This window comes from Sapajus apella, unplaced genomic scaffold (genome assembly GCF_009761245.1).
Source record: "Sapajus apella isolate SASKATOON/1434 unplaced genomic scaffold, GSC_monkey_1.0 scaffold15, whole genome shotgun sequence".
NCBI lineage: Eukaryota > Metazoa > Chordata > Mammalia > Primates > Cebidae > Sapajus > Sapajus apella.
The window spans coordinates 2,857,864-2,881,695 of NW_022436955.1; the positions used below are offsets into that span (position 1 = coordinate 2,857,864).

The 23,832-nt window shown below is 43.4% G+C and overlaps 1 protein-coding gene across 1 annotated transcript; it reads left to right on the forward strand.

Annotated features, from left to right (window-relative positions):
- Positions 1–751: 751 nt before the first annotated feature.
- LOC116555826 (cyclin-Y-like protein 1) lies at positions 752–2,947 on the forward strand. Its single transcript, XM_032284796.1, has 2 exons — positions 752–907; positions 2,436–2,947. Exons 1-2 carry the CDS (start codon positions 752–754, stop codon positions 2,547–2,549), a joined length of 270 nt encoding a protein of 89 aa, XP_032140687.1. The 3' UTR covers positions 2,550–2,947.
- Positions 2,948–23,832: the final 20,885 nt, after the last annotated feature.

Consider the following 23,832-nt stretch of genomic DNA (forward strand, 5'->3'; position numbering starts at 1 on the left):
TTATAAAATGAGTTTAGTCTAGCCAAAATGTCTCTCCTTGACTTTTCAGCCTTTCAAATTGTAAATGTTATTCTTCCCCAGTCTCTTCATAATATTAAGGTGAGCAGAAACTTGCATTATGCCTCCTTGACATAGCCTAGTGCGCTGGAGCAGAGGGAAGGGGATTCTTTTTGCCATGAAATGTATCTTGCTTATGTATTTATTTGGGATGAATCCTCCTTGTAGCCTTAGAGTTTTTCCTCCTCCGCAGTGATAGGGTGGCTCTCCATGGGTCCATTTGTTGCCATGGTGATGTGTGCCATCTTCCTGTTGGTGCTTCTTTACTTCAGTAAGTCCCTTCCTGTTATTGTCCTGGTAAATATGCCTGGAGATTCTTCAGAGCTAGTAACTGGTACCCATCATTCCTGTCATCTGATCACTATTGCGGGGTTTGTGAGTGAGCGTGGGGTCTGAGTTGTGCAGCTGCCCTAAGGGAACTGTGAAGAATAAGCCCCGAGTCAGCAACAGGAGAGCAGAAGAGACTTCCACCTATCCCTCCTCCCAAACTTGGGGTGCTGGGATGCAGGAGAGACCCCAAACAGCTGTGCCTTGTTTGGACATTAGTGTAAGGACCCAACCAGTCAGCCTTTATTTGTTTCAAAACAGAATTTGGAGCATCCTAGTAGCTCAGAATGATATTTTTAAAGATAACACACTTGACTAAAATTGCCCTGTGTTGGTTTTGCTGTGTTTTTCCTCCCCCAGGAGTATGATGGAGGAGTGTTTTTTCGAGCTACTTGAGTTTAATATTCATGTGTCTGCCAGCGTTTATGCGAAATATTTCTTTGACCTGCGTGCCTTGGCGTACGACCATGACCTGTGTTTTCTATTTAGTTTTCTTCGCAAAGATAAAGCACAGAGATTGAAGGTAAGGCTGTGAAGTCACTTAGTGGAGTTTCCCATCGGCCACAAAAGCCAACATCTGTGACAAAATCATATTAAGTAGTGATTAGGAAAATGAAAGCCTTAAAATTAACAGACCAAAGTGCTTATTTCTTTGGCATCATATTTCTTGTCTTTTATGCTTCATACAAGAATTATTATTATTATTATTTTATGAGAAGGAATTTCGCTCTTGTTGCCCAGGCTGGAGTGCAATGGTGCGATCTCAGCTCATTGCAACCTGCGCATCCTGGGTCCAAGAGATTCCCCTACCTTTGCCTCCCGAGTAGCTGGGATTATGTGCATGCACCACCATGCCCGGATATTTTATATTCTTATTAGAGACAGGATTTCTCCATGGTGGTCAGGCTGGTCTCGAACTCCTGACCTCAGGTGATCTGCCCGCCTTGGCCTCCCAAAGTGCTGGGATTACAGGGATGAGCCACTGCACCCGGCCAAGGATCTATATTTTAAAAAATTATTGATATTCTCACTGCTTTGACCATAATTCAGAATATTTTTAATTAAATTTAATCTGTTCTTAATGGGTTTTGTTTTTAATTTCTACCCGTTCACATAACATTCGTTATGCAGTTGTATTCCTAATTATATCTAAATAGACAATGTACTTACTGCCCTTGACTGTCTTTTTCTTAAGCAGTTTGCAATTTTGTGTCCTTGTCTATTCTATATATCTCGGTGCAGTCCCAGGAGTTTATCAGACAAAGCAGTAGTGGCTGAGAGACCTGAGCTTAGACTGTATAAGGTGCCAGTGTTTCAAGTACTAGATGTAGGAAAGACATGGGTTTTCAGTGAAAATGGCTTCATGGGACAACGTAAGATTTATGGCTATGACTCTTGGTGAGTATACAGGAAAATTCCAACTGAAATAGACACATTTAAAATTGGCACTGTCTCTGGTGTCTTGGTGATACTTTGGAATAATACATTTATCTACCACAATGTGCAAGTAAAGTAGCACCTTTTGGTGCTTCAATCATTAGACTTTTTGGGTGTTCCAAAACAGCCCAGCACGCATCTGCCTCATGAAAATCTGCTTGGAGTGTGTAGTAACTACTAAGGACTGGGTGGAATTTGAATCGCTGAGTAAGTTGATTGTGTGGCACAAGTGTATGTTGATTATGTTGAAGGAACAAGTGCGCAGGTAACAGGTAATATTGTTAAAAGCTTGTCACAATACTCTTAAAATCTTTAGGAGCCCTATTTTATTTTTTATGTGACAGTATCATCAAGCAATGAGCCCAATTTCAAACTTATAAAGTAAGTTCCTCTTGGCTGTAGCAGTCTTTTCATAGCTCTTAAAGGAGACTACCTTAGTGAATGGGTACGAGTTGCATCCTCAGAACCTGGCAGTGTAAACCTCAGCCAAAGCAGCTGCAAGGGAACCCTCTAAAGGAATCTGTATGTGTGGCTTCTCATCAATGATACCTTTTAAAAAATGCTGAAGCCTTTTTAAAAATTGTACCCGTTTTCTCTTTGATTGACTTTCCTAGGCTATGTCACAGCCGTGTGAATACAAAGACTTGCAACAAGATGTCGCCCCTATGAGAAGGGCCGTCAGCATGGATTTCATCGGCATTCGGCATACGAATGCCATCTTACCTTAAAGAGAGAAATCAGCAGTATAAGATCCTGGACTTGCCAACTATAAGAACTACAAAATATCACTTCTACTGCTGAAAAAGTCCAGGAAAATTAGGATTTTCTTTTTTTATGTTTTTTAAAAAAATTTTTATTGTTGTTTTTGTTGTTATTGTTGTTGCTATTGTTGTTGTTGGTGATTAGGATTTTTATAGAGCAGAGGCTTCTTCAAATAACCACACTGTGAAGCTGGGTGATGGCGGCATGAACAGTGGTGCCAGGGGCTACCTGCCCTTCTTGTTCCACTGAGTCCAGATGGCATTCCTAGGGCACCATCTTCTTGAACAACTCTTGGGGAGGAAGACTGTCACATGGACACAGCACATCCTAGTTCAGAGTCCTCAGTCACCCACAGTCCCAAGCAGGTGACAGTCTGAGCTGAGCCGGAATTCAAAAAACTTTAGAATTGGCTCCACATTTGTGAGAGTACCTGGGTTTGGATCTTTGTCCACGGAGGCACTGAATGCACGATGGCCCGAAACGACAAGTGTGGGAAGAGAGAATGGCATGGGGACATCACTCCAAGTACCATGGGGGCTCAGGCCTGTTCATCTAGTCTTTGGAGGGAATCTGTGCACGTGAAATGAGGCTCCCACATCGTGGTTACAAATGGAGAGATGAAATCAGCTCATCTTCTCCCAGGCCCATAATGGTCATGCCAAAACACAGAGTCTTGCTGTGTTACCAGGCTGGAGCGCAGTGGCGAGATCTCGGCTCTCTACAACCTCTACCTCCTGGGTTCAAGTGACTCTCCTGCTTCAGCCTCCCAAGTAGCTGGTACTATAGGCATGAACCACCAACCCACCTAATTTATATATTCTTAGTAGAGACAGGGTTTCATCATGGTGGCCAGGATAGTCTTGATCTCTTGACCTCGTGATCTGCCTGCCTCAGCTTCCCAAAGTGCTGGGATTACAGGTGAGAGCCACCGTGCCCGGCCTCATGTATTTACGTTCACAATAAAATGGTTTGGAATATCCCACTGTTGATTTGCGATTTCCTTCTACAAACATAGTCTGTGGCCCTGTATACATAATTGAATATTTTCATATATTGATATTTTGTGTCTGAAGATGAAATATTAGATGAAACATGTTAAAACATTTCATGCAAAGCCTTCGGTGGTTGTAGAGTCTACTCTTTGGTGAATACACAAATTAGTTTATTTTAAATATTAAAATTTTTATTAGATGTGATAATGATATTTTCTCTTTTATCTTCACTTGTTAGATATAGTTACTTACATTCTTCCATAATTAATGATATTGTATCTTATATTGATGTAAAAAACTCCTAGAATATTTGGAATTGATAGTTGAAATTAAACAGCAAAATGAGAATTGCTGAAACCTAGTGATAATGTACTTATGATGGGTTTATTATCTATTGTCTCTATTATTGTTAATTTTTAAAGTTTCCATGGAAAACTATACTAAGAACTTAAAATTTTCTATAAAACCCTTCATGCCCTGCACTTTAGATCCAATGCATAATGAATAAAGGAAAATGGATTCTCCTGTGGGAATTCTGCTGGACCCTTCCTTTCTTTTCCCTTTAACCTGGGGGGAGCGTCTTGAGGTCACCATGGGGTGAGGCGACCACGAGTGGGGTCCCTAGAGCTGCCACTGGGAGGAGTGTGTATGTGGAGATGGGTTTCGTGGCCACGTTTCTTCCTCGGGTCTTTCTGGTTGTGATGGTGGCTTTGAGGATGGTTTCTGAGGATCCTCTCCAGGGGAGTCCTCCGCCTGTGGTGTCTCCCTTGTGGGAAGGACCGAGGATATCTGGAGAGGGATTCATAGGGTCGCCCCTGTGTGACAGAGATGCCTTGTGCGGGGTCTCCAGAAAGCACCATTTTAGGGGCGGTGGAGCCTCATCTCCCTGCATGGTGGGCGGGATGTCTGAGGGACTGCTGGAGGGAAGCCCTGTGTGTCGGGGTTGCTGTGCAGTCGCAGTACAGCCCCAGACCTGGGGAAGTCATGATGGAGACTCAGAGGTGCTTGGGGCAGGGAAGGGGGCGGCCTAGGCAGTCACCAAGTTGTGACAGCATCGCTGATACCAGGAGGCAGTTTTGGGAGGGGTCTTTGGAGGGGAATAACTGTGGAGTCCCCACGGGTGGGGTAAGTGTGAGGGTGCTCCAAGGCTGGAGGTCAATGAGGGGTGGGTGGGAATAACCTAGGGGAGCTCTCAGGGGAATAATGGGCCCCCCAGGTGTCAGGGGTAGAAGGAAGGGGCCTCAGCAGGTCCTGTCTTGCAGGGTCCTTCTCTAGGGCATCTAAGAGATGGATCCCTGGGGCTCCTGAGGTCACCAGTACCGCGGGTGAGGTGTTTTCCAGGGTCAGACCTTCCTGGGTCCTGGAGCAAGGAAATGAAACTGACTTCTTCCTCCCCACCGCCTAGTTGGTGCTTGGCAAACTCCCTTCGGGGAGTTCCGGGGCTCCTGGACGGAGAAGTTCCTTGAGCCCTGGGGGACAGACGGGCCACTCCTTGAAAGCCGGCAGCAGGAACAGATGGAGATATGCACCTCTTCATCCTTTTATTGTGGAATTGGAATTGGGTTTTCTTGGCGATGGTGCAGGTCTGAGGGTGGTCCGGCGCTTCCCCTGCTCCTTCTCTGCCAGACGCAGTATTCATTGCAGATCTGACCCCTTGGGCTGGCGCTGAGGGGACCGTGGCCTGGTGCAGGGCGACATCCAGGCTCCAGGGACTGTCAGGGGCCATCTGCACCCTGTGAGCACCAAGTCCGCCCACAGCTTCTGCGCTGGCCAAGGAGGGCGCCTGGCACCAAATGCAGACCCACAGCGTGAGCTCCTGAGATTCTTTTTATTTCTGACACAGAGTCTTGTTCCAGAACCAGCCATGCCAGGTGGAGATACAAACAGAAGTAATGCGGAGGGCTGGAAAAAAAAGAAAAGAAAAAAAGGCAAATTATTGAATGTGGTAGTCATGAACTACGGGGTTTTGTATTGGATTTCATTGTTACTTTGGGTTTAGAATGAGTGACCGAAGGTAGTTTTAGGACTGGGATAGACAACTGTAAAGCTCCAGGCAACTGGAACCAGGAGGGTTTGCTGACCTTCCTGTGAGATGGCTCTTCTGAGCTGTTTTTGATAAGGGATATGCCCAACCCTAGGAATACAGCTTCACATTCCTAACAATCTGTGAGTCACAGGGACCTTCAATAAATTAAAATCATTTCCTTTGCTTTTCTGACCTGGTTAAACGAATCACATGGTTCCTGCCCATTAATACCCCTACGTCAGTAACCAAACACGTGCCTGTTAGCTTGCTGCCTCCTTTTTCTTTATTATGCTTTGAACTGGACGAGAAATATGTTTCATTTTTACAATCTGTAACTTGGGTTTCTGAAAGTCAAAAGTACCTTAGTGTATGTTGATATGTTTATTTTTTAAATGCTTTACTGGGGTATACTTTGCATTCACTCTCCTTTGCCACGTCAGATCTAGACAAAAATCAATTTTATGTCTCTATACATGATCCTATTATCAAAATGTCTAATACCCAGGATCATGAATTATGTGGTCTTTTGGGTCTGGTTCTTTCAGTCAGCCTAATGATTTTGGGTTTAATTTCTGTGGTAGCGTGTCTCATTACATCATTCCTCTTGGATGGCAAGTAGTGTTCTATTGCATGGACAAGACCACATGTTATGAGCATTCATCTAAGAGTCTTTATGATCATAGGAATTTTATTTCTTTTGCATACTAACCTTGGGCTAGAGTTTCTGTGTCCTCTAGTGATTTTATGTGCAACATTTTGAGGGATAGCCCCATTTTCGTTTAGTTTAGTTTTGTTTTCAAGGTGGCTACAATATTTTACATTCCCATTTGCAGCATATGTGAGTTCCATATTCCTCACTTCTTTTCTAACATTTGTCATTGTATCTTTGCTATAGCCATTTAAGTGGGTGTTAATTAGTATTAATTGTGGTTTGACTTGTATTTTCCTACCAACGAATGAAATTGAGCCAATTGGCAAATTGTGTATCTTCTATGGAAAATGTCTATTCAGTGATCAGAACCTCTCTCCTCTCCCTAAATAGCTGCCATTCAAAATCCCACGAAACACACGGAGGGGAGTGTTGAAGTTGGGGACCCTGGGAAGTCCTCAGGCCACCCCTGCATGAGGGCTGCCCCAGGAGACCAGGGTGAGCTTGTGAAGGCCCTGAAGCTCTGACAGCCCTGCCCACCTGAGACAGGGGCCCACATAGAGGAGGTGGTCTTGCTGGTCCCCCAATGCCTGGGTGTCCTCTAGAGACATTTGGGAGAAGGTTCTTTGCCAACAAGGATCCCTGCTAACCAGCAGGCAGGTGTGCGTGTGTGTGTGTGTGTGTGTGTGTGTGTGTACCAGAATTCTAGTGTTCACAGTGGAATTTGAAAATGACAGTGTAAAGCTGAAAATCTAATCACGCATGATAACACACCTGCAAAATTAAACCACTGCATAACAACACTCTGCTCTGTGCTAGGTGGGTTGTTCCAGAACTCAGGGCCCTGGGAACTTCCCTCCCGACAGAGCCCTATACGGTGTGTGAGGCCATGTACATGTGAACCAGGGCGGAAACCTGCGCAAGAGCAGGGACCTGGACCCATCTGATGCCTCCAACAGGGCTGAGGGTAGCCCCTTATCCTTCCTGAGCATTTTCACTGGGGCTGACCTGGGAGGTGCATGAGGCACTGGGGTTGGGAATTGTGCAGAAGTGCAGAGAGCATGGGGGCCAGGAACTGGTGAGGGGGGTGAGAAATAGGCCTTCCCACTGGAGGGGTCTGGGGAGGCACCCAGACCAGGACCACATTTGGGAAGAGAGACAACTGGCCCTGGACATCCTTTCCTTGTGCTGACCAGCGGCCGTGGGACTCTCAGAAGGGCTTGAAGATGAACCCCCTCAGAGGCATACCACCTGGGCACATCCTTTCAGGGAGCCAGGAGCAGCCATGGTGTCCCCTGCAGTCCCAGATCTGTGACTGGAAGGTGGGACTCCCTGCAGGAGCAAGGAAGAGGTTCCTCAGTGGGGCAGAGGGCCACACTCCAGGAGGAGTGGTGCATTCATGCTTGACCATTCCTGCATCCCTTGCAGTGCCTGAAAGTGCTCACCATAAGAAGCTGGAACCTACCTTCTGGGGACCACAGGAGGCATGGGGACCTCACGTGCTTCTTTGTGATCGTGGCTGAGGACTGGCAAGGCCAAATCATCGAACACACATGGGGCTTTCACCTGAATCAGTGGGTCCCTGCCAGACCACCATGACCCTCTGACATGCTAACAGTTCTGGGTCTGTGGGAAGACACTCAGCCACCCACTCAGTGACCACCCCCTCTTTGTAGATCCATGACCACTCATCGCAACCCCAAACCTACATGCAGCTCTTCTGAAGCCCTTCCCTAGCAGAGCTGCTCAACCGGATCAGCTGGACCTGCAGAATCCACTTTGCAGGAATGCAGAAGAAAATGTGGTGTGTGTGCCTCTTCTGCCCTGCCTGTCTCATGCACACAGGGGAAGGGGATGAACTGGCCAGCCTGAACTCCAGCTGGTGATCTGTCACTGTCTCCCATCACCCCCAGATGGGACTGTCTAGTTGCCAGAAAACAAGCTCAGGGCTCCTTCCCGCTGATTCTACATTATGGTGACCTGCATAATTATTTCATTATATATTACAGTGTAATAATAATAATAGAAATAAAATGCACAATAAATGTAATGTGCTTGAATCATCCCGAAACCATCCCACTGCCTCTCACCCCCAGCCTCTCGTCTGTGGAAAAATTGTCTTCCATGAAACCAGTCCTTTGTGCCAAAAAGAGTGGGGACTGCTGGCATAATGCATTTGAGATTCATTTATGTTATTTGTAGTTTTTTTAGACAGAGTCTCACTCTGTCGCCAGGCTGGAGTGCAGTGGTGCGATCTCAGCTCACTGCAATCTCTGCCTCCAGGGTTTCAAGCAATTCTCCTGTCTCAGCCTCCTGAGTATCTGGGACTACAGGCACACACCACCACACCTGGCTAATTTTTGTATTTTTAGTAGAGATGAGGTTTCACCATGTTGGCAAGGGTGATCTCGAACCTCTGACCTCAAGTGAACCACCTGCCTTGGCCTCCCAAAGTGCTGGGAATACAGGTGTGAGCCACTGTGCCTGGCTTCATTTATGTTGTTGTTTGTATCAGTTCTTTTTAAAATTGCTGGGCAGCATATCATTGTATGGCTGTACCACAGTTTGTTTATCCATTTCCCAGCTGAAGAACATTTGAGGTGGTTCCAGTTTTTGGCAAAGACGATGGAAACTGCTGTAAATATTTGCATACAGGTTTTTGTGTGAACATACGTTTTCATTTCACTTGGGTAAAATGTATACGTGGGACTGTTATGTCTGAAAGTGCATGTTTGACTTTATAAGAAATGGTCCTACTATTTTTCCAAATGTCAGCATCATTTTGCATTCCCACCAGCAATGCAGGAGAATTCTGGTTGCTGTGCATTCTCACCAACTCTTAGTATTGTTAGTTTTTCTTTCTTTTTTAGTCATTCCAATAGGGGTATAGCAGTATCACATAGTTTTGATTTGCATTTACTGAATGATCAGTAATGCTGAGAATCTTTACATGTGATGTTCATTCAGTCTGTATGTCTTTTTTGGTGAAGTGTCGCTCAGATATTTTGCCCGCTTCTTTTTTTTTAGATGTAGTCTCACTCTGTTACCCAGGCTGGAGTGCAGTGGCACAATCTCGGCTCATTGCAACCTTCTGCTCCCGGGTTCAAGCGATTCTCCTGCCTCAGCCTCCCATGTAGCTGGGATTACAGGCACCCACCTGGCAAATTTTTGTATTTTTAGAAGAGAATGGGTTTCACTGTGTTGACCAGGCTGGTCTCGAACTCCTGACCTCGTGATCCACCTGCCTCGGCCTCCCAAAGTGCTGGGATTACAAGAGTGAGCCACCAGGCCTGGCCAAGGGCTCATTCCTTTGGAGGGTTGTGAAGGAAGGAGGGTTGTTCTAGCTTCTCTCCTTGGCTTGTAGATGGCCATCTTCTTCCTGTGTCTTTTCACATCACCTTCTGTTTGTCTGTTTCTGTGTCCAAATGTATCTCTCTCTGTTTTTTAAATAAGGACACCGGTCATATTAAACTAGGGCCCACTGTAATGACCTCATTTTAACTTGCCTACCTCTGTAAAGATTCTATCTCCAAATAAGGTCATATGCTGAGGTCCTGGGAGTCAGGACTCCAACATATCACTCATTTAGTTCTGCCTATTGAAGAAGGGATGCCTTACAGAGCGGTAAGAGATTCGAGTTCCCTTCCTGGCTTAAGTCCTGGAAACCATCCAAGAAAGATTACCCACACTCTTTGCTCTCAAGGGAAAAAGCATAGAGACATCTTTTGCTATGGTTTGTTAACTATGATAGTTGGTGAGATTTTATACTTACCTCTACCCAAAAGAGAAAGGACTGGGAGGAAGTATTGACTGGTTATCTCTATTACCTTTTGAAGTTAAAACCTATCCCCTGCTCACCCCTGTCCTCAGGCTAGGCTTAGTAGGTGATGTCCTGACCATCTGTCTCATATTACCTGTTGTGCCAAATAAATACTTAAAAAATTATGGTAAAAAACGTGAAATTTACCACCATATCTTTTCTAGGGGGGAAACAACTCAAACACCCTCAATGTACCATATACAGGTTTCAAATTCCTCTAGTTTTTCTTTATCTTTAAGATGGGGCTGGTTTGCCAGAGGGTTTTTTTTTTTTTTTGACAGTGTCTTGCTCTGTTGCCCAGGCTGGAGTGCAATGGTAAGATCTTGGCTCACTGCAACCTCTGCCTCCCAGGTTCAAGTGATTCTCCTGCCTCAGTGCTGCCCCCTCCCCATCCAGTGGCTGGGATTACTGGTGTGTGCCACTGTGCCTGGCTAATTTTTTAATTTTTAGTAGAGATGGGGTTTCACCATGTTGACCAGGCTGGTCTTGAACTCCTGACCTCAGATGATGTGCCCACTTCGGCCTCTCAAAGTGCTGGGATGACAGGTGTGGGCCACCATGCCCAGCCTCTATCACCAGCTTTAGGTCTTCCCTGTTGCCTCTCTCTAGCAATAGGTCCCTGGTGGGGTGAGAGCAGGGGTGGGCTCACGTTTTCTGTAGTTCTGACGAAGCCTCTGTATCAGACTGGCACTCTTCTGTGGGTCTAGAAGGATGGGCTCTTCTAGGGGTTCTGCTCCCCTCCCCACCAGCTAGAGGCTATATATATCTATATATCTATATATATATTTAACTTAATACCAAATGCAATAGTATAAACTGCTTTTGTTTTTTGTTTTTCTTTTTGAGACAGGGTCTTGCTCTGTTGTCCAGGCTGGAGTGCAGTGGTGTGATCATGACTCACTGCAGCCTTGAACTCCTGGGCTCAAGCAATCCTCCCATCTCAGCCTCCTAAGTAGCTGGGACTACAGACATGTGCTGCCTGGCTACAGCATGCCTGGCTAATTTTTTTTTGTACTTTATTACTTTTTTTTTTTTTCTGAGACAGAGTCTCACATTGTTGTCCAGGCTGTAGTGCAGTGGCGTGATCTTGGTTCACTGCAATCTCCACCTCTTGGGTTCAAGCAATTCTCCTGCCTCAGCCTCCCGAGTAGCTGGGACTACAGGCATGTGCCACCACGCCCAACTAATTTTTTTGTATTTTTAGTAGAGACTGGGTTTCACCATATAGGCCAGCATGGTCTTTATCTCCTGACCTCGTGATCCGCCCACCTCGGCCTCCCAAAGTGCTGGGATTACAGGCATGAGCCACCGTGCCCGGCCACTTTTTTACTTTTTTTAGAGACAGGGTTTCATCATGCTGCCTAGACTGGTCTCAAACTTTTGGACTCAAAGCAGTTCACCTACCTTGGCCTCCCAAAGTGCTGGGATTACAGGTGTGAGCCACCGCACCGGGGTAGAAGGCCTGTAATGGTCTAGGCTCAGCATGTGCTCTTGCCACTTCCCTAGGAGCAGAGGTTTTTTTTCGTTTTTTTTTTTTTTTTTTTTTTTTTTTTTTTGTCTGTTCCCTTCTCTCAGATTCAATAGATTTTTCATGTGTGCTCTAGGGATGATAAAGCCTAATACTTCCTCTATGAGATAGTGATATGGTAATAACAATAACAACTCTACAGGGATTTTTTTTTTTGAGACAGAGTCTCACTCTGTTGTTCAGACTGGAATGCAGTGGCATAATCATAGCTCACTGCAGCCTTGAACTTCTCTATAGGGATTGTTATGATAAAATAGTAGGATTTAAGTTTTAAGGCATCTTATTCATATGTAATAGACAGTTGCTTATTGCATTTCTCTCACTAGTTTCTTCCCCCACATCTTCATGTTATTTGCAAGGCTGAGCTCTTACCTTTAACACCTCCATCTAAGTCATTACAAGTGCTGATTATTACAACTCCTGAACATAACAACACACATGAAAAGTTTTCAGAAAAACAAAAAATATCTTACTGAATATCCTATTTGATTTAAGTTCTATTTAGTGTTACAGTACTTAATTTGGGGTGAACATTCCAGAAAACTCTTCTTCTTGAGAGTTGGAATGTGGTAGAGTGCCCCTAAGACAATGTTGTATCTGGTGGGATATTTGCACAAGGCAATGAAGATGGGGAAAATCCACATCACAGTTTAGAGTAGAGGTCACAAATGGAAGGTGAATTGCAAGGCTGGAGGCTATTACAGTTAATACTCCAACCATTGTCAGTGTAGTAAGTGAGTAAGCCTAGTGTTATTTTAGAAAACTCCATGACTATTCACAAGAGCAAAGACATGGAATCAACCTAAATGCCCATCAACGGTAGACTGGATAAAGAAAATGTGGCACATATACACCATGGAATACGACGCAGCCATAAAAAATAATGAGATCATGTCCTTCGCAGCAACATGGATGAAGCTGGAGGCTATTATCTTAAGTGAACTAACACAGGAACAGAAAACCAAATGCCACATATTGTCACTTATAAGTGGGAACTAACCATTGAGCACACATGGACACAAAAAGGGAACAGTATACACTGGCTCCTAATTTAAGGTGGAGGGTGGGAGGAGAGTGAGGATTGAAAAGCTACCTATTGGATATTATATTAGTCCATTTTCATGCTGCTGATGAAGACATACCTGAGACTGGGCAATTTACAAAAGAAAGAGGCTTATTGGACTTACAGTTCCACATGGCTAGGGAAGACTCACAATTACGGTAGAAGGCAAGGAGGAGCAAGTCACATCTTAAATGGATGGCAGCAGGCAAAGAGAGCTTGTGTAGGGAAATTCCCGTTTGTAAAACCATCAGATCTCGTGAGACCCATTCATTATCATGAGAACAGCACAGGAAAGATCTACCCCCATGATTCAGTTATCCTCCACTGGGTCCCTCCCATAACAGGTGGGAATTATGGGAGCTACAAGATGAGATTTGGGTGGGGCACAGAGCCAAACCATATCAGGTAGTATTCTTAATTCAGGTTGATGAAATAATCTGTACACCAACCCCAGTGACACCACACAATTTACCTATATAACAAACCTACACATGTAGCCCTGAACCTAAAATAAAAGTTAAACATTTTTTTAAAAAAGGCTATGGACATTTTGAGGATCCCATGGCCAACTGAAGTGAAATACACATTCAGGGAGTGATTGATACGGGAGAATGTAGGGGGAAGGGGACATTCTGATGGTGAAGTGAAAGGTATGGTTATCTACCGTGTGCTCTGTTACAAAGTTCATGCCCCATTATTTCTACCTCCAGTATTTGAGCAAAAACCAAGACAAATATGGATTTATTTTTTCCCAGTGTGCTAGACCGGTGTACAGAATAGGAGTAGAAAGAAAACTGGGGAAAAGCATGGTGAGTGTACAAGAAAGAATACTTATTTCTGACATCTGTGATACAGAGAAGTATTAGGCGATGTACCTCTTGATTTCCTAATTCCCTGGTGAAAAGAAGATTAATCCTTTTTTAAGTAATTAATAGGAGCACTGAACCTTTTGTTCACCTGTATACAAATCATTAACAGAGCAAGATACCAGCTGGAGGCAGGTAATTTTGCAGCTCCTCTAGAGAATTCTTTGGGGATGAATATTTTTCCTATTTTCAAGCTGCATTGTTATTAAAAAAGGGAAGTGCATTTCAACACCCTTGTTTAGTTACCTTGGTTATACCAGTGTCTTAGTAGAGTGCCCCAAGTGACCTATTCCATGGATTATGTGAATTTACTCATTCTTGAGGCCCATTTTAATTCGTTATCAGCTGAATTCAGCATTCAGTTTTTCCTCTTTACTGTCTCCTTTCTATTTCCCTCAAACACCATAAACTGTGGTCAGGATTAACGATCAAGCCCAGGTCCTTCACATTATCCCATATTACACTCAATCTCCACAGGGACTGGGTTAACCTTTTGGGAACAGGTGTGTCACTGACCCAAAATTTGAGCCCTCTTTAATTTTTTAAATGCTTCCACTGATTTTCGGGTTTGAAGATGAGTGAACTTCTCTGTGAAATTCTTGAAAAACCGGCATTCAGTAGTGCCATGCATGAAAGCCAGCCTGTGTAAAGAGATTTCTTTCTGTCCTTGCTTCCTTCCATTCTCTCTTCCTCTTCATCAGCTTTTAGTGTCCACTATTTGCTAAGTTCGTAACCATTTGATTTCAAGGAGTGAAGACTCTTTAAATTTGGTTAAACTTAAACAGAAAGGGATAGAAGAGTATCAAAAGAATACAAAACCAGGCCTCATAAATGTCTGGAACTAATGCACTGAAAAGCCAGTGGGAACTATGGCAGGTTTTCTACTCCTTATTCTCTCCTCCCTTTCCTCCTCTTTTTTCCCCTCTTTAAAACATGTGCTAATCTCTCTAGTTTAAGACTCTACATAGAAATCAAGTGGCAGGGGATGAGTGTAGGAGGAAGCAACTGACTATATTCTGAAGATATCACCTGCCCCTGCCCTTTTGTTTTTTGAGACAAAGTCTCATTCAGTTGCCCAGGGTAGAGTGCAGTGATTGGATCACAGCTCACTGCAGCACCAACCTCCCGGGCTCAAGTAAAAGAATCCTCCCACTACGCTGGCTAATTTAATACTACCACTACACTGGCTAATTAAAAATTTTTGTTTTGTAGAAATGGGTTTCACCATGTTGCCCAGGCTAGTCTTGAACTCCTGGCCTCAAGTGATCCTCCCACTTTGGCCTCCCACAGAGCTGGGATTATAGGCATGAGCTGCCATGCCTAGCCTGAAAGATGCTTTCTTTAGCTCCTCCTTCCTCTTGCCCGATTCCCAAAGAGCCCTGTTTACAGGCTTGGATTCCTTTTCAGCAGTCTTTTAGACTCTTAAGAACAGAACAGAAATATATTCTAACATTAATTCAACAAACATTTACTGAATGCCTAGGTTCTGATAATACTGAGATAAATGAGAGAGTGCCTTGGAGGAGCTACGAGTTAATAGAAAACTTTCAATGAATTGACTTAGTGAGAGCTTTTTGCTCAGATTTGTGGAGAGAAACAACTCTCCCTTTTTTTGAAAATTCAAACTTTGTTTTTATAAGTGTTATAAAGGTCCCCATTGAACCTAAAATGGCACATTTGGTAGAGTGTGTTGTTGGCCAGTTGTACTGAAATTGTCTGTCTTGGATGTTCCAAATACTCCTTAATTCAAGAAAACTGAACTTAAAATCTGCCACTTCCCTCCACCTCTTGACACACACTGGTATGCAAACATATGCAGAAAAAGGCATCACAATTCATCCTGTTGTACCAGTTAGAAACACAGGAGATATTCTCAATGTATTCCTCGTTGGCATACCAATTAATCTTGTTCAACTGGTCCTTTTTATTTTACAGATACCTCATCTCTTATAGCTGCTTCCTCTTCTTTACCTCTTCTGGTATCACCTTCAGACATTCATTATCGCTCACTTAAATCACTGCCACTGTCACTATTTAACTGGTCTCACAGTTTCCAATCCACCTTCCTTCCAACTGTTCTCCAGGCATAGTGTCTAACAAGCAGTGGTTGTTGCTAAAGTTGGGAAGAAAAAGAGAAACTTTGATGATGAGTTTTAGTTACCCTGCCCCATATTATTATCTGTGAAGGCCTAGAGGCTCTGTTTTATTTTTTATTTGATCATCTCTAGATCCATTATCACTGCTAAGATAGTGATAGTCTTTATATTTTCCATTGATTTTGAACAAATTGTTGAGCTATTTTAAATGAGTTATTTTGTTTATTAAAACATTATACATAGATATTTCCAATGTGTACAAAACATTATTCATTCCATCTATAGACTATGTCTTTTGGAAAATCAAACATCGTATGTTCTCACTCATAGGTGGGAGGATGCAAAGACATAAGAATGACACAATGGACTTTGGGGACTCAGGGGGAAGGGTGGGAAGAGGGTGAGGGGTAAAATACTACAAATGGGGTGCAGTGTATACTGCTTGGGTGATGAGTGCACCAAAATCTCACAAATCACCACTAAAGAATTACTCATGTAACCAACACCACCTGTTCCCCAAAAACCTATGAAAAAAAAATTATAGACTATTATCTTTCGAATAGAGATTCATGTACTATGTGTAATATCTAGATAGCTCCTTCCATAAGCTGATGGACTAAATTATAGAAATCACTGTTCTGGACAATGTCCCTTTCATGGTAAAACAAAATACAGACTTTCTCTGGTAAATAATAAGGTGTAAATCTTCTTCCCGCAGTGCCCTGGTAATTGCATTTGATGATACGTGGATCCCCATCTATAAGATTCAATCATTTAATTGGTCTAAAACTTTCTTTCTAGCTTATTCTTGTTACTCCCTGATAAATCCTCTCAATTCTCATCATACTGCATACTCTTATCACAGGGTGTGGATAAATATTTCCTGACTCTGTATCTTTGCTTGTGTTTCCTTCGACTAGTATAGCCATGTGCTGTACACTCATGTTTCAGTCACTGATGGACTGCATATACGATGGTGGTCCATGAAGATTATAAGGGAGTTGAGAAATTCCTATTGCCTAGTGATACAGTGGCTGTCCTAATGTCATAGCACCACACATTATATTTTCTATGTTTAGATATGTTTAGAGACGTGAATACTTGACATTGTGTTACAGTTGCTTATAGTATTCAGTACAGTTCCATGCTGTACAGGTTTGCAGCCTGGGGTCAATGGCTTTACCACATAGCCATGAGCGTAGTAGGCTATACCATCTAGGTTTTTGTAATATACTCTATGATGTCCTCACAATAATAAAATCGCCTAACAACACATTTTTCAGAATGTGTCCCCCCTTGTTAAGCAACATATGGTGGTCATGTAATCTTTCTTTTCTAAATATTTTGGAGATGAAATCTCGCTCTGTCATCCAGGCTGGAGTTCAGTGTCGCAATCTCTGCTCACTGCAAGCTTTGCCTCCTGGGTTCAAGTGATTCTCCTGCCTTGGCCTCCTGAGTAGCTGGGATTATAGGCTCCTGTGACCATGCCGGGCTAATTCTTGTATTTTTAATAGACACAAGGGTTCACCGTGTTGGTCAGGCTGGTCTTGAACTCCTGACCTCAGGTGATCCACCGGCCTTGGTCTTCCAAAGTGCTGGGATTACAGGTGTGAGTCAATGTGCCAGGCCTCACGTACTCTTTCTTTCACATTTTTGTCTGTTGAAATATTCTCCACTTCAATTCAACGTATCTGCAAAACTTGCCTTAGTCCATTTTGTGCTGTTATAACAGACTACCACAGACTAGGTAACTTATAAAGAACAAATTTATTTCTCACAGCTCTGGAGGCTGGGAAGTTCAAGATGAAGGCACTCACAGGCTTGGTGCCTTGTGAAGGCCCAGTCTCCACTCCCAAAATGAGGCCTTGAAGGCTGCATTTTTTGGAAGAGAGAAACCGTTCATCACATGGCAGAAGAGTGGAAGAGCCAAGAGACAAAAGGTCTCAAACTCACCCTTTTACAACAGCAGTAATTCCACCCATGCGGACAGAGCCCTCATGGCCCAGTTGCTCTGAAAAGCCCCACCTGTCAACACTGTTACAATGGTAATTAATTTCAGTGTGAGTTTTGGAAGGAACAACCATTCAAACCATTACAAAACTTTTCCAAGATCCTTTTTCAGTGGACTGTATTCTCTTTCCTTTGAAGCAACTGAGTTTTCTATTTTCTTCCTTTCTTCTTCTGCCAGTTCTTATGGGTAGAAGAGCCTACTATGTGCCTTGGGGAATACAGACATGAGTTTCTTCCCTAAAGGATTCTACCATCCTTTAGAGAAGACACACATTACACACATCCTTACAGTTAGAAGCCCTTAATATTATCTTCTCTGGCAGACCACAGTGATCTTGATATTATAAACTATATTTTAATCACCTTTGTGTTCCTTTTTCATCACATAATACATCAATGATCAATTATAGTAAGTGCTTAAAATATTTGATAAACGAATGAATACAGTAGTTAATGCTTATTGTATACTTACTAAGTGAAGGGTACTAGGGGAGGTGGAAAGTGGGGGAGGCAAAAGAAGAATAAGATGCGGTCTTTAGTGTTGTGTAATTCCTGTGTTTGTGTTGTTGCATATTCCTACAAATAAAATAAAAATTATTTTTTGTCTTCAAATACATAAAAAACAGTAAGCCAACTCTGTACCATTCCCTAAACGCATGCTTGGGGTGGAGGTGCAGAGAGGTGGATTGTGCAACTTTGCTAGGCGACTAGCTGCTCATTCAGATGTAAGTTCTGGTCTTTCCGTTGCACTGCCAGTGTGGCATAACAAGATTTTAAAGTATTTGTGTGGTGCAGAATAGGCGTTAGTTGGAGCCAGTACTTATGCAAGCAATGAATTTCCAGTACTTCAGGAAAGAATGTTAAATACAGCCTGAGAAACAAAGATTATAGAGTCAGGTGAGCACAGTGCCTGAAGCAGTTAGGACTCAATCAGTATTTGTTAGGAAGGAAGAAGGAAGAAGGAAGAGAGGAAACAAGCGAAGGCAACCACCATGTGTCTAAATAAACGGAAGCAACTGAGTAAGAGCAAGACCAAAACCGAGTCAATAAATGTGAACCAAAATTAGAAAGCAGTAAGGCAGATGAGATATTACTCGTATAATTATTATTTTATTAACAATACTATAACAATGTGTTTTTCTTCTTGCACTAGGCATCTCACATATATTAACACGTTTGTTATTTAGAAGAGCATTTAATTATAGCTGCCATTGTAATTACTTTATGGGTGAAGAAATTAAGGTTTAGAGGGCAAAAGAGTTTGCCAAAGCTCGCACAGTAGCAAATAGCAAATGTGGCACTGTGTCCTCTAAATTATTCAAGATGAGACTCTTCCTGGAGGACACAGACGCTGGTCATACCCAGGCCACATCACCCCTGCCCATCTTTTTCAGCCCAGTGGAGGTGGACAGTTCCTGTTTCTGCCCACATCTCACCTCAAGCATTTCCATATGTGTCCTGTTCTCTTCTGCCTTAAGGACTCTTTTGAAAGCCACGGAAGGTCAGTCAACTGCCTTATCCCAGATGTGCAAGAGATCAATCCTTCAACAGGGAATGAGAGTTGGTTGATTAAATATAAGGTGATTAAAATATAATTTATATGATATAATTTATAATATCAAGATCACTGTGGTCTACCAGAGAAGATAATATTAAGTGCCTCTAACCATAAGGATGTGTATAATGTCTGTCTTCTCTAAAAGACGGTAGAATCCTTTAGGGAAGAAACTCTAGAGGCTGGGTGTGGTGGCTCATGCCTGTAATTCCAATACTTTAGGAGGCCAAAGCAGGAGATTTGCATGAGACCATAAGTTTGAGATCAGCCTAGGCAACATAGCAAGACCGTGTCTCCAAAATAAAATAAAAATGACTAGGCAGGGTGGCATTCGCCTGGGATCCTAGCTACTTGGGAGCTGAGGCTGGGCGGCAAAGAATGATTCTGTCTCAAAAGAGAAAAAAAAGAAGAAAAAGACACCAGACTGTTGCCCTTTAGCTGCACAATTCTACATAGGTTCTCAGAAATTCCCTGGTGGGTCTGAGCTCCAATTGACCCAAATGTAAACAGCTCAATAACCCAGACCTGCTTTTTCCTCCTTCCTATTTTGCTCCTGGCCTTCCACACTCTTGCTTCAGACATGCCTGCACTCAAATCCTTGTCTCATGTTCTGCTTTCAGGGGAGCCCACTTCAAGACTCTGGTTAATCAGCCCCACCAATCACATCAAGATCATACCACGTAGGGCATCTTAAAGGAACATCAGATATCTGAATCTGTTAAGCCATCAATATCACTGCTTTAGAATTATAACCTGTGCGATAGGGAAAGATGTGTGTTATTTTTCTTCCTTTCTTTCTTTTTTTGAGACAAGGTCTTGCTCTGTCACCCAGGCTGGAGTGCAGCGGTGCAATCGCAGCTCACTGCAGCCTTGGCCTCCCAGGCTCAGGCAAGCCTCTCACTTCAGCTTCCTGAGTAGCTGGCACTACAGGCATGCACCATGCCAGGGTAAGTTTTCAATTTTTTTTTTTTTTTTTTGTAGAGAAGGGTTCTTTCTATGTTGAACAGGTGAGTCTCAAACTCCTGGACTCAAGTGATCCTCCTTCCTCAGTCTCCCAAAGTTCTGGGATTATGGTGAGTCACGGAGTTCGGCTTTTTTTTTTTCCTCCTAAAAACAATAGTGCCTTTTAGGAGGAAGGATGTGTTTCTAAAAAGCTCACCTTTTGGTGTTTCAGTGGTGGTTAAAGTCATCTGGACCTTTTTCATTTCCTCGTGCTTCTATTTTGCTCTAATGGGAAGTCGTGGGATTGATTTCTAGAAAATGGTGCTTATTTAAGAAAAAAGCGAGGAGGAAATAAAGGCAGCTCTGTGTGCTCCAACTTTGAAAAATGGATTTTGTATTGCTGAGCGGGTCATGACCATTAGTGGACACGAGGGGGCAGCCTCATCCCGGGCTCTGAGAAAGAGCTGCGGCTTCTTTTTTCCTCCCATGTGCACAGCAAGTAAAACTCAACAGTTTTGTGGAAGCAGATTGATTTTTTTCCCTTTTCCTTTATGAAGGACTTGAGTAAGGGACCAGGGTTCACTCTGCCGCACATCACAGGGAGTGTGCGTCTTCGCGTCTCACCTCTGAGGGCCTTTTGATTACGGGGAAGAGGCACCAACTCCAAACACGCTGCGTCTAAGCACGCCGAGAGTCACCTCACTTCCTTTGTTATTTTCAAGCACTGTCAAAGAACTGCTGTGTGTGAGATAAAAAAGCACAGGGCTCCTCGTGGAAAGGAGCGGGGTGGACTGCTGCTCCGCAAACATTCCTCCTTTTGCCCGGTGACCTCATCCAATCCCATGACTTTAAATAACAGCCCTAAGGTGGCAACTCCCAATTGGATGCCCCTGTCCCAGACATCTTCCTAGAATCCCAGGTTTGTGTATTTCTATATCCAGTCGTCTTGCTGGTATCTCACATGGGCATCTTATAGGCATCTATTTGGCCCAGAAGAACTATTTCTTTTTCCTCCTCCTCCTCCTCCCCCCCCCTCCTCCTCCCTCTTCCTCCCTCTTCCTCCCTCTTCCGCCTTCTCCTTCTTCTGCTTATTTATGACTTTTCAGGGATACATGTGCAGGTTTGTTACATAGGCAACAAACATAGGGGGTTTGTTGTAAAGATTACTTCATCACCCGGGTATTAAGCCTACTACCCATTAGTTATTTTTCCTGATCCTCCTGTCTCCTTTAATCCAGTCTCTGCACATCTGCCCGGATGATCTTTTTAAGAGAATTCAGATCACTCGTTGTTTAAAACCCTCCAGTGGATTCTATTTCACTTGTAATAAAATTCATGCACACTATCCTGGATGTGCAGAGTCCTGTATTATCTACCCATGCCCTGCTACACCTCTGTCATCTCCTTCAGCAGCCCCAGGCCTTGGCACCAGCCATCCCTGTATGCTTTTATGCCCTCCCTCTGGTCCTCACATGAATAGGCTGCATGCCACTCAAGTCTCAGCTGAAATGTCACCTTTCAGGGAGAGCTTCCCTGGTGGTTCCATCTGTAATAGTCAGCCAGTACTATCACATTCCTCTGTTTTAATTCTCTGTAAGCACTGATCCCAGATGCATCTTTCCTGCTTCTTTGTTGGTTTTATTGTCTGTTTTCCCCCAGTAGAAGGCAAGCTCCATGACATCATGTCTTCTTTGGACACACAACCGCTTCCCAGTGACTAAACAAGGTCTAACACATGCAAGATGCTCATTAAATAATTATCGGACAATTAAATGACTAAATGACTGGAAAAAGCACATCTGATGCTGTGAGGGTGGACAGCAGGGTCCTCTACTATTACCTTTCTCTTTGACCTTAGGTGAATTGTTTCCTTTCTCAGGGCACCAGTTTTCTCTTTCAGATTAATAGTATTCTGTGATATGTTTATTCTATTCTATTTTGTTTTATTTTTTGAGATGGTGTTTCACTGTGTCACGTAGCCTGGGGTGCAGTGTACAATCTCGGCTGATTGCAACCTCCGCCTCCTGGATTTAAGCAATTCTTCTGCCTCAACCTTACGAGTGGCTGGGACTACAGGTACGCACCACCATGCTTGGCTAGTGTATATATACATATATGTATATACCATATATATATGGTATTTCTGGTAGAGGTGGGGCTTCACCATGTTGGCCAGACTGGTCTCGAACTCCTGACCTCCGGTGATTCACCCACCTTGGCCTCCCAAAGTGCTGGGATTATAGGCATGAGCCACCATGCCCAGCCCCTGTGATATGTTTTTTTCTAATCCGTAAGTATGCTTCTTACTTAGGAACTTCTGTAGAAGTTTTTGAGGCATTGGGAATGAAAAAGCCTCTTGCTGATGAAGGATTTTGAACACTGTTGAAACTGGTGGGAAGCACTAAGATTTAATGGTTTCTATTATCACCTTAATTCACTTTCATGTAATGAAGCAAAATCTGAACTTGCCAGAGTTTTTGAAGTCTCTGGTGAAACTGATCCTAGGTCATGAAACAGACTGAGCTCACCCTCTCAAGATGCTAGCCCCTAGAGGAGGAGATGAGCTGTGGGTCAGGCTGCCTTTTTCTAAGCCTGTGGTTAGCAATACCCGGTTTGAAATTCTGGACCTGCTATTTCAGAAACAACTTAAGCACAGCAGAGCTGTTCCATCTTATTGCACTTTAGGTGTGATCTAAATGAGGCAACAATTATAGACCCACACTCTAGGATGTTAAAGTGCTATTCATAACTAACCAGGAAAGGTCACCAAATAAATACTTTGACGTTTGCTAAGAAGGGAGATTAGTGAAAGCCTTGACTCTATGTTCACCCAGATCCCAGGATGTAGGAGTGTTTTTATTCCCTCTCAATTTCTTTGTTGCTCTGGGATTCTGATGTGCTTCTAAGCTTTAATTTCTTGAAAAGCCCTTTCATCAACCCTGTTGACTGTACTCTAAGATTCCCTCCTCCCTCCTCCTCTACATTTGGGTCAGCCTGTACCAAAGGAGAAGGTTATCTGGGCTGTTAAACCTTTGACTCGGTGCCTTTTGAAGAGCGAATTTTGCATTTTGTTATGTCAGGATTGTAATTAGATCCGTTAATTAAGGGAAGAATGAACTTTTCCCAAACTCTGCACCTCTTTGAATTTTTGATAAGTTTGCTTAGGTTGCTGCTGACCTTTGCTAAGGGGCATGCCACTGCTCATTAATTGGCAAATTTTAATGAGGAGAGTTGATGAAGAGTGCTGGCCTTGACAATAAATAAAGCTGGCTACCACTCCAGGCTCCACCACCTTCGGTTATTTCAAAGTGTGTAGTGCTTCTTGACTAGTGACCATTCAACTCCGGACACTCAGATGACATTTTCCCATAGGACTGAGCGAGGGCTTCCTTACCCAGGCACTATCCCAGATAATTCCTCACCACTGTCTCATTTTAGTCTTATAGGAATCCGTTATACCTGTTTTATGGAAGGGAAAACAGGCATAAGGAGAGTGGTAACTTGCGTAGGATGTGTAATCAGTTAATAATGATGATGATCATAGCTGATATTTGAGTTCTACTTCTGTGCTAGGTAGTGTCCCAAGCTCTTTTTTTTTTTTTTTTCGAGATGAAGTCTGACTCTGTCACCCAGGCTGGAGTGCAGTGGTGTGATCTCAGCTCACTGCAAGCTCTGCCTCCGGGTTCAAGTGATTCTCCTGCC